The sequence below is a fragment of the Branchiostoma belcheri genome, unplaced genomic scaffold, assembly GCF_001625305.1.
Source record: "Branchiostoma belcheri isolate BF01 breed outbred unplaced genomic scaffold, Haploidv18h27 scaffold7, whole genome shotgun sequence".
Taxonomy (NCBI): domain Eukaryota; kingdom Metazoa; phylum Chordata; class Leptocardii; order Amphioxiformes; family Branchiostomatidae; genus Branchiostoma; species Branchiostoma belcheri.
Genome location: NW_017804353.1, coordinates 851,000 through 862,205, shown reverse-complemented (window position 1 = coordinate 862,205; position 11,206 = coordinate 851,000). Strand labels below are relative to the sequence as shown.

At 40.8% G+C, this 11,206-nt stretch overlaps 1 protein-coding gene and 1 long non-coding RNA gene across 2 annotated transcripts in view; one reads left to right on the top strand and one right to left on the bottom strand.

Moving 5' to 3' along the window:
• Nucleotides 1-972: 972 nt before the first annotated feature.
• On the bottom strand, nucleotides 973-3,915 carry LOC109484413 (CBP80/20-dependent translation initiation factor-like). The gene is made up of 5 exons (XM_019787660.1): nucleotides 3,745-3,915; nucleotides 3,178-3,315; nucleotides 2,564-2,716; nucleotides 2,163-2,216; nucleotides 973-1,717 (listed from the first exon to the last, which is right to left on the bottom strand). Exons 1-5 carry the CDS (start codon nucleotides 3,871-3,873, stop codon nucleotides 1,496-1,498), a joined length of 696 nt encoding a protein of 231 aa, XP_019643219.1. The 5' UTR covers nucleotides 3,874-3,915; the 3' UTR covers nucleotides 973-1,495.
• A 3,410-nt stretch (nucleotides 3,916-7,325) lies between these two features.
• LOC109484437 overlaps nucleotides 7,326-11,206 on the top strand; it is a 4,837-nt gene continuing 956 nt past the window's right edge. Inside the window, exons 1-2 of the long non-coding RNA XR_002141073.1 lie at nucleotides 7,326-7,528; nucleotides 7,946-8,058. This is a non-coding gene — a long non-coding RNA (uncharacterized LOC109484437). The remainder of the gene's footprint in view (nucleotides 7,529-7,945; nucleotides 8,059-11,206) is intronic.

Sequence of the window (11,206 nt, the reverse complement as noted above, 5' to 3'; positions counted from 1 at the left end):
GATACCCCTACGTACTGTACTTGGTGGCAGTAAGTGCTTCAGGATTTGGAGACACAGAATTCCAACCCCCTACTAGTATCATGATGAGAAGTTCACATAGAGTCATGAGCCTGGGTGCCATCCTCTGTAGGTTCCGCCAGGTCCCTAACGTCGCTGGCTACCACAGAAGCCAGCGACATTCCTTTCCGGCGAAAACTACAGAGGATGGCACCCAGGCTGTAGAGTCATATTTTCAACAACAAATTTAAAGGACTGGGCCCTACTAGGGTTTGGGTTGGCATTCGGAAGGGCAACCAGCCATTGAAATCTTGCTCCAAAAAAAAAAGACTTGCATTTGATGCAAGCATGACTAACCTCCGTTCCAGGGAAAAATGATCAGAATCTGTTAAAATTGGATTAAAAAAAAAAACAACTGACATAATACATTGTAGTTTCTATGCAGTAGCAATTGTCAACGAAATCTAAAATCAACACTACTTAAAACTAATCGGCTAAAATCGACACTACTTTTGACACATCACTTATCTAGTGTGCTGCTGTAGTAGTCAGATGCGTCCTGTGGCAGAGCTTCCCAGCCGTTGGCGTGCCGTTCCACGACTTCCATGATCAGGCAGCAAGCAAACCAGAGATCAGAATGCTTGGCTGAAAATACTAGCATCGCAAGGCTGCACTGCACCTGGTCTACTTGTCTACAAGTAGCTGTGAAAAAACTTCATTCTAAGTACAGATTGCTTTACCTTATGGTGTGTATCAAGTTTGTTGTGAATGAGTTCAGTGATCCAACTTAACTTCCTTCTGTGCAAGTTCTACAAAAGTTGCACCAGTGCAGCTATGTATGCAGAAAAAAAGGATTTTGAGCCCTGATGACTGATATAGTTCCTATGCAGCACCCCCGTTTTGGAGGAAAATGACGTTAAAATTGGATTTAAAAAAGAAAGCAGTGGCAAATTTTAACGATACCGAAAACCTAGTTGAACACAGTGTGACTACTTTTGACACATCAGCTTGTCCAGTGTACTGCTGTAGTAGTCAGATGCGTCCTGCGGCAGAGGCTCCCAACCGTTGGCGTGCCGTTCCACGACTTCCATGATCAGGCAGCAAGCAAACCAGAGATCAGAATGCTTGGCTGAAAATGCTAGCCTTGGCAAAGCTGCACTGGTCTTAGTCTACTACATGTAGCTATGAAAAAAACTTCATTCTAAGTACAGATTGCTTTACCTTACGGTAGCTGTCAAGTTTGTTGTAGATGAGTTCAGTGATCTGTAAACAAGTTTACTATTAGTTTTGTATGAGCCCAAGTTCTACAAAACTTGCACCAGTGCAGGTATATGCAGAAAAAAGGATTTCAAGCCGTGACTACTGATATAGTTCCTATGCAGGGAGCTTTGAAAACCGCCAACATGGCAATATGCTAACCCTGGATAAATGAATAAAAGAGATAAAAATGCAGTGGCAAATTTTAACGATATCTAAAACCTGGTTGAACACAGTGTGACTACTTTTGACACATAAGCTTGTCCAGTGTGCAGCTGTAGTAGTCAGATGCGTCCTGTGGCAGAGGCTCCCAGCCGTTGGCGTGCCGTTCCACGACTTCCATGATGAGGCAGCGCGCGAACGGGCTGGTGTCCTTCCCCAGTGCACAGTCTCGTACTTTCTTCATCAGAGAGGACATACGTGACGGGTCACACTGCTCAAGGGTCTGGCCTATATGTTCCAACTGGAGAAATAGGGTGTACAAATTAGAAACAAACACACCATATCCATCCCCCCAGAAAGAACAAGTCATTTGAATACGTCATATTTCTTTTCTTCATCAATCTATTAAACTGTAAAAACAGATAATAGGACACTGTATAAAGTGATGTCAGTGTTGTATACACGAAAATATTGTGTTTTTTGTTAATATTTCTGTCATTACAATTAGTATTGAATGCCATTCATGTTCAAGCAATGAGGTGTTTGTTTTACTGAATTATAGGATCCTTTATCAAATTGAGTCTGAGTGGGGACAAAGGTTTTAACTTGAATAAAACCCTCCCGATTGGACAATTTTTCCCTATTTTGGCCAGAACTTTTGTACAGCATTAGTTACTTTGCCTCTCACACAAAGTTTCTTGAGCTGTATGAAACTACATGAAATAAAACTTCAGTAGCCTTCTCACCTGCATAGTACAGCACAGCACTTCATCATCTGATGCACACTTCGTACTGAGAAGCTGGCAGAAAAATAGAAATGCATCAAAACATGTCTTAAAACTGCAAACCATACAAAATGTACATTATACCACACAGATTGATCAGATGACATATCTAAATACATTTTGTAAATTCGTTAAACCAAATCTACGTCTAGGAAATACTGAGCTGAATATCTCTTGTGCATTTATTTAGGTTTGAATTTGAGATCAAAACATTCATAGTAGCGGTTACAGTAAACATAGCCAAAATTCTTAGTGGGGAGTATGGGAGCCCCGGCATACAAATAGGATGGCACCCAGGCTACCAGTGACACTGTGTGACAATGGAAATCATATGTTTGAACAGTATCCACCACACCCCTTACCTCCATCAGTGTGTCGTACACAGGTCCTACCAGAGCCTTCATCGGTTCCCCGTTGATGTGTAGAACTCCGAACAGCTGACAGAGCAGCGTCACAAACCCCAGGTATACAGCCTGGTCACTCGCATGGAGCGACTCCTTCTTCTTATAGTCTTCCTACAAGGAGAAACAAACAATTGTAAAACGTAAGAATTACAGACTTATTATATATAGGGAAGCTAGAAGTGAACAATTTGAGATGAAGGAAGCCATGTGTTATGAATGACTTAATGTGTAGTAAGTGTATCATGTAATATCTTGTTGAAAAGATCTATCTGAAACTGTATACTGCCTCACACTATTACATAAAAAAAACTTGTTTTGTTTGTTACACAGACTGATTGATTCCACCTCATGAAAGCAAGACATTTGGAAAAGGTTTGCCATATTACTCGTTTTGAAAAATTATCCACCTGAAGTACCCCCAGTAACCTCACCCACCTGTACGTTGGTGAAGGTTAGACATCCTTAGACATCATAGGTAATAAGATATGCAAAAAAACAATTACTCAAGCAACAGTCACTCAAGCAATTAGATATGATTTTCTAGTTGCTTGAGTAGCTGTTTTTTCACCCACCTGTAATCTGGTCAGTACTTCGCTCCTGAGTTTGACCCCGTCGACCTCGTGCGCTGCCATCTCCCCACACAGCCTGGCCCCGACCCGCGCAAAGTTCTGGTCCTGCAGAGACTTGTTATACGTCGTCCTCACCAGCTCCTGTTCAAGTTTAGTAATGATTAAGTCAAGTTTATTTCAGAAAAAACACATGGCAGCATATGTTGGTGAAAGTTAGACATCCAGGTAATACTATACGCCAAAAAGCAGTTACTCAAACAACTGGATATGATTTTGGAAACGGTCACTGACAGACGTTTCAGCTAGTATCCACTAGCTTTCGTCAGTGACTGAGAGACCAGAGGGGAAATGCAGGTTTATAAACACAAACTATTGATTGATATGCAAATAAAGTGAAGACAAATTTTTTTGAAGTCAAAAAGGGAACAAAAGTCAGACAAGTCAAGACAAGATAATGCAAAATTGCTGTGTTTCTGTACAAATTGTCATTTTAAAAGTTTGAACTGCTCTTGATGTATATTACATACACATCTAACACAAAAAAAAAAGATTCGTAAAAATAAAACAGACCTTCAGCCTCGGTCCCGTGGAGGCGTACTGCTCCATCTGCATCACCACGTCAGTCAGTTGCCATGACAACGACCCCGCCTCCGCATCCTCCAGGGTGATGGTATCCATGGAAACCAAGATGGCTGCCATGTCCTTGTCGACGTCTTTTTTGTCTTCCGCCTGTAAGGTTATATACAGGGATACGCGTTACTCAAGCAACTAAATATCATCTTGTGAACGGCCAGACGTTTCAGGTAGTATCCACTAGCTTTCATGGAAACCAAGATGGCTGCCATGTCCTTCTCGACATCTTTTTTGTCTTCTGCCTGTAACATTACAGAGATACGCCAAAAAAAGTTACTCAAGCAACAGGATTTGACTTTGGAAACGGTCAGATGTTTCAGGTAGTATCCACTACCTTTCCATGGAAACCAAGATGGCTGCCATGTCCTTGTCGACATCTTTTTTGTCTTCTGCCTGAGTATAAGGTTACAGGGATATGCCAAAAAAACAGTTACTCAAGCAACTGGATATGATTTTGGAAATGGTCAGACGTTTCAGGTAGCATAGACTACCTAATTTCCATAGAAACCAAGATGGCTGCCATGTCTTTGTTGCCATCTTTTTTGTCTGAATCTACCTGTGAGGTTACGGGAATATTTGCATGAACTTAATTTGCATAACTGGGAAGTTTCCATGCTTCCTTTCCCAGTACATCAAACTGAATTTTGGTTCAACAATGTGGAATTGTACGACACAAATTATAAAATGCATATTGCATTAAATAGCATTACATTTCTAATAACACAATACTGGATACTACTAGTACATTGTATATAACTTTAACAGAGTACGATATTATTGAATTGTAAGCTTTATTCTACATGTTGAAATGAGTTACCTTGGAGGGATAGTCCTCCTTCTTCTGAGCATGCTTGGGCAGCCTTGGGGCACCAGCAGACTGTTCCAGCTGTCTTCTGCTGTTCATGTTCTATTGCTGTCCTTTCTTTGACCTTGACCACTGTGCTGTCCTTTCTTTGACCTTGACCACTGCGCTGTCCTTTCTTTGACCTTGACCACTGTGCTGTCCTGTTCTTTCCTGTAGAATATTTTGGGGGAATGCATTTCATTTTATATTATCAGTGAAAAATTTAATGTATTGTCAAGCATGTAACACTACTAGAGGCCACCTCTGCTTAAAGGACAACTTTAGGCCATTGCAATGACTGTCACACTGACTCTAAAGCAAGTGTAAACTGTAATTTCCAATGTCATTGCATAATGTTGTTGCTGCTATTTGGTCCCTTATTAAAATATCATACAGTGATGTTACGAATAGAACCTTTCCTTATACCTAACATTTTTGTCTGGTCAGTCCAACTTTTTTATTTTTAATTTGAAAATGGAGCAATATGATTGGTACACCGGGTCAATGCTGTACAATTATGGATTATTCAGAGAAGAATTAATATGTGATATCAGGTGTAGATAATTCAAAATTGGCATCACGTAAGTAAACGACTATCAAAGGTAACTGCTGACTCACTTGTGGCAGACCGCGGTGTCTTTGACGGACACATAGAAATGTCAAGCCCATCATTCACGCACAATCAATCGGTTAGATCAAGATGTGTCTGTTCTTTTGTTGTGCAACACTGCTCATTTGGTTGTTAACCCTCCAAATGGGTTTCCATTGGCCTTGACACTTTTTAGTTTTTAGGTTACGGCTACTTTGAACTATTTTATTACCAAGTGGTGGCTGTCACTTGAGCAAAAGGATGGCATTTTGTGGCAGAGTAAGACCGCAGAGCCTTTGACGCACACATAGAAATGTCAAGCCCATCATTCAAGCACAATTAATCGGTTAGATCACGTACAGTTGAGTCTGTTTATATTAACTAGTTGTTTTGTTGTGCAACACTACTCATTTAGTTGTTAACCCTCCAAATGGGTTTCCATCGGCCTTGACACTTTTTACTTTTTAGGTTACGGTTATACAACTACTTTGGACAAGTTTGTTACCAAGTTATGGCTGTCATTCGAGCAAAAGGGTGACATTTTGATGTACGGTTTCTCCTTCCAACATTTTCAAAGTGTAATCATGCAAATACCGAGATGTCATTCTGATCACGCACGCAAGTTGATTTAGTATGTAACACTGCTACTTTTGTTGGTCATTACCCTCCTAGTGTGAAGTTAAATCTGCAGGAGAGGGGGCTCCACAAAACTTAAAGTTGAAGTTCTCTTTCCACCCTCTTATGGTTCTCACGGCTATTTGAGCATAGAGGCCCCCTACGCTGTGATTTGGACCTCCCATGCTTTGACTTAAGCCCCCAACTTTTTCAACCAGTATACATTTGACTTAAGAATGAATGTCACAGGTGTCATCATCATTGTTAGTCATCCACAACAGAGGTGTAACAGATGATACATATGATGTTACAAAAATAGTGTCTTAGACTGCTACTAGTATGACTATGAGCGTTAAGTTAGTTTTCGGGGAGAATACCAGACCCCCTGCTGTGGTCATGACTGTGGGACTTAAATGTGCAGAATGTTGTCCTTCGCCTCACAATTGGCCTGAGAACCCTGTGGACTCTAGATCTGATTTGGTTGGAGATTACGACAAACTATGACAAACCTGAAATTCCTATTCACACTATCAATCAAAAACATCAGGGTAGCAATGTCTTCTGAACATGTCGGTAAAAGTTCTGATGTCACAATCAACACCTGGGCTCGAATTAAGTGTTAGTGCTACCATCTACAAAGAGTAAAAGAAACTATAGCAATGGTTTCTGAACAGTTTTTAGTGTGATCCATACTATCCTAATTTCTCAGGCAAATCTGGTGCAGGCAAAATTTGTCTGGTGCAGGTAGTTTCCGATGTTACCTACAATATACACCTGTGCAGGTATGAAGAAATAGCTTCCATAGCAGGCTTATAGAACTGGGAGTTTGGTAAACTGGTCTTCGGTTGTTTTCTGATCAGCCCAGTTCTAAAAACGGGGGTAATTCAACCAGGCCGGCTATGTTGTCTATATGCAATCAGAAAATAGCACACAATCAGAAAAAAAAAACAGTTTTTGGCATGCTATGGAGGCTATGCAGAAAAAGATATTTTGAGCCCTGACCAATGACACCCTTTAAATTTGTTGTACAGACACCTGGGGGAAATGCCGTAGGGACTGCGCGTCATTGGAGTAATTATTCTATTAAATATTATTACACCTGAATAAACCACTGACCTCACAGTTGTCTGATGTAATCTGCCTTCAGGATATGAGGTTGGAAGAACATGAAACAAGACTGTCATTGAAGCCAGGTGTTTTTACTGCACATAATTATACGTTTGCAGCAGATATAATGCGTGCCTTGAGTGACAAACATTTAGAAATGCCAGGCAGAAAAATTGTCTTAACTGTAATGTACGTAAATGTAAATAACATACGTAGTTGTACATAAAGATCTAACTTCGCACGAAAGAATACCTGCAGATTAAAGTATCAATTCTCCATGCATTGACCCTAGGAGTGGCGTTAACTATCCGACCAATAGCGGCAAATGTCACAGTAGTTTCTGCTCTGTGACGTTCGCTCGAGCATATTCCTCTCTACGCACCCCAGACAAACTGGTCAGAATTTCAGGTCGCTGAAACAATTTTTACAGATTGAAGAAGTGCGGAGAAACACTTAAAGCACAGCATCAAGATGAAGTTTCTGGTGGTTCTCCTGTGTGGGCTGGTTCTGGTGAACCTGTGCGTGGCCCAGGACGAAGACTCCTGCTGTGCGGATCTCGAGGCTAGGTATATACTCGTACATGTAACCTACATCAGTGTTCTCACCAGGACTTTTTCACAGCACAGGGGGTCAGGTACAGAGTGGCAACTTTCGCAGCGCAAGTCGCTAATGCCGATTTTGGGGGACAGATTTTGTAAAGTTAAGGTTTTCCCTTTGCTATAGCTTCAACCTAAAGTAGTGTTAAAGCTGAGGGATATTTATAATTGATATAAATTTCAGCAATGTGTAATCAATAATGTTTTAACAATAATATTCCTTTTAATAGCATATTTTAAAGATATTTTGTTTTGACCACAGAGCAATTCAGGCATCTAGTAAGGTTGCCTGCGAGTCTGTTGTCAGAGTCGGTGTATTATGTAATGTTTGAGTTTTGAGCAGCTGGTTTGAGTCTTCTAATTAAACCATTCTACTACTACTACTAGGTACAACGAAATCTACAAGAAGAACGACGCGCAAATCCGCGAATTCCAGCAACGGTATTACGCACTGGAGAGAAAAGCTATTGAGCTGGAGGCCCGCGTGACGGAGTTGGAGGGTGAGTATTTTCAGACTTTAGGGTTCTCGCCAGAATTTTTTCACAGCATATAGCACAACAAGTATTTCCCCCCTCAGTTAGAGGGATCCTGGGCCCTACTGGAATTTGGGTTGGCATTATATTAGAAAGGGCATCCAGCTGTAAAAATCTTGCTTCAAAAAAGACTTGCACTAATGATACAAGCACGTCTACTGTAACCCGCAGTTAGGCCACAGAGATTTAATTTTATGGATGACATCTGAGCGTGCATTGATTTTCGCCTGTTCTCAAAAAAAAAAAGATCACGTCCACCGAGGCTCCCGCCTCGCTCTAGTCCATGGTAGTTACAATGTAGCGACAATACGAAGCCGGGCACCCAGGCTACCGAAGCTGCACGACTCAAGAACTCAGTACATACGTACAGTGCCGATTCATAAATTCCACAAAAAGCCAGCATGTGCCGACTTTGTCGTATACGTCGCTATGTACTGCCGCAAATTCACAGTACCAGCTTTGAATTCCTGTGGTTTAGTAGCATTTTTATTTTTGGCCGGAATTTGTTATTTGCCCTAGTTTGGGGGTCTTCAGAGGATGTCATCCATAAAATTAAGTTGGTGTGGCCTAGACCCACATTAAGGTTCAGGTCTGAATTCATCTCCAGAGGTTTAGGTTTAGCTCCGGACTTGTAAGTCCGGACCTAAACCCATGGCATGTACAAAATTGCATGTTGGCAACCTTGCAATCCTGTTTGGGAAAACTGTTACTGATTAACCTGCACTAACCTTGCCTCTACCAGGCTTTGGGAGGCGACTGGAAAGAGTAGTAATTGACCAAATAGAGAGATAACATGCCGGGAGAGTTAGTTCACTAAAGAGCACAGTTTGCCAATAATACCCTGCACTACTTGGCCAATTTCTACTCTTTCCAGCCGCCTCCCGAAGCCTGGTAGAGGCTAGCAATAACCTACACACACACGTGGCAGTATTTTGAGCCCTGCGATAGGACATTTCCTCAAGCTCACAGAGTTAGAAAGGACTTCCTTTACCAAGAAAAACAGTTTTAACATGGAGTACGCCAAAAAATAGTTACTCAAGCAACTGGATATGATTTTGAAAAATCATATCCAGTTGCTTGAGTAACTATTTTTTGGCGTATCGTATTACCTGGATGTCTAACCTTCATCGACGTTAACATGGAGTAGTCTTAATTCTTAATCCCAGGTGGCGACTATAACCTGTGAATTCATATTTGATTAAACACGACATTAGCACACACCTAGGATAATGGTCTCCACTCACGGCAGGCTCACATGTTTCATCAGGTGTGTCATTGAGACAAAAACCATAACCCCAGGGCATGGGGACGTTAGAGTAGCTACTTGTCTAACAAAAGTCATTTTACATTAGTAAAATTAAACAAATAACAAACTAAACACTAAAACAAATACTGTAACATAACAGACACTTAATGTTGCCTAAATTCAGATGTCCTTTGAAAAATAGACAAAATTAATCTTAGCTATACAGGCTGTTGTGCAGGAATGTTGACCTCTGTCCTCATGACCAAAATGATACAATGTCATGTAAATCTTACTCAGTAGATCACATACTAATAGATGATTTAAAAGGTTACATCCAGACACCAACTTCTCCCATCAGACATGGACATTAATATGTACGTCCAGTATAATTTTTATCAGGGACAGTTTGCTATAACGTTAACTTAATTAATAATACCGCATGTGTTTCATATCAACGGCACAGGGGGAGGGGTTGGACAAAAACAAAAGCACAAGCCTCAAGATCGATATAATCAAGCCAGGAGCTGATTTTTTTTCACAACGAATAAGCCAAGATCTAGATGAACGTGGGCATAACAAGGAAGAAGAAGAAGATCTAGATCTTGCTACAGATTAAGCCAATATTTAAGATCTGGCTAGATTATAAGCCACTGCATAGTGAATTTCAGAAACCTCATCATTTGATCATGACAGTGACGGCATAAAAGCTTTAGCACTTTTACTAGTAAAGTATACCTCAAAAGTTCCGTTGTGACGAAATTTCAAGACCGATGTATCATCTGAGATGGTCCTAAAGCTCTTGAAAACACGATACACAAATACAAGAATGTCTTGTTTCGCGTTCAAGCTTGTAGAGAGGGTCTAGAAAGTTGCAAATATATGTGGACGCCGGCGTTCTTGTCTCTTCCATGCATTTTACATGCCTTCACACAGATTCTGAAAAATGGTCAAAGGTTATACAGGGACAAACCACTAAATCCCAGGAGGTGGTGTACAAAGAAACCCGTAATTTGTAAACTACTGGCCACTACATGAAAAAAATAACATCATGTTCCTTTACAACGAAGGATAGTTTCAATTTTCTGTGAAAAGGTTTAAATTTTGTGAACAAGATGGGAGAAGGACAAAACTTCGATTTCTGGGTGACAGCTTACAATGGACTGTCCCTAAAATTCTGACCTGATTACCCAGATAGTGTCGATGAATTGGTGATAAAAGTATAACGGTTATGGGACTGTGTAACTGTGTGTTTTTATCTGTGGTAACGACAAAAGAATTTGAAGGCGACTGCGGTCTAGTTAATCTATCGTACCCGTGCCCGGAGGGTTCGGTTTTGTTTGATCTGACACTTCTGAAAAGAAATGTAGACCTGCCGTGAGTGGGGACCATTATTCTAGGTGTGTGCTTTTAATGTCGCACTTAACATATGGTTCGGTTGTGGTCGATACTTGTGATTACTAAATGCTCCCTTTTTTAATAGGATAATTTTCTTGGTAAAGGAAGCTCTTTCCAACTGCTGAGCTAGGTTATCATGAAAGCTCATCTGTGTTTGGTAGTTATCATAGTAAGGTGTTAAGTGTGTGTACAAATGTCGCACTTAGAATACTAGTGTGTGCACAAATGTCGCACTTAAAGTATGAATTGGTTGTGGTCGCCACCTGTGATTACTATTAATGCTCCCTTTTAGGATAATTTTCTTGGTAAAGGAAGCTCTTTCCAACTGCTAGGTGAGCTAGGTTATCATGAAAGCTCATCTGTGTTTGGTAGTGATCGTACTCATAGTAGGGTGTTAAGCTAGGTGTGTGTAGCCTCCACCAGGCTTGAGGAGGCGGCTGGAAAGAGTAGAAATCGGCCAAAATAGAGAGATCA

What these genes read in the sequence shown, in the direction of transcription:
- LOC109484413 (XM_019787660.1), bottom strand. Translation starts at nt 3,873, where the DNA reads ATGGCAGCCATCTTGGTTTCCATGGATACCATCACCCTGGAGGATGCG. An exon ending in CCACGGGACCGAGGCTGAAG is followed by an intron (nt 3,316 to 3,744) that starts GTCTGTTTTATT and finishes AAACTTGAACAG; the next exon opens with GAGCTGGTGAGGACGACGTA. An exon ending in TGTACGACACACTGATGGAG is followed by an intron (nt 2,217 to 2,563) that starts GTAAGGGGTGTG and finishes TTTTTCTGCCAG; the next exon opens with CTTCTCAGTACGAAGTGTGC.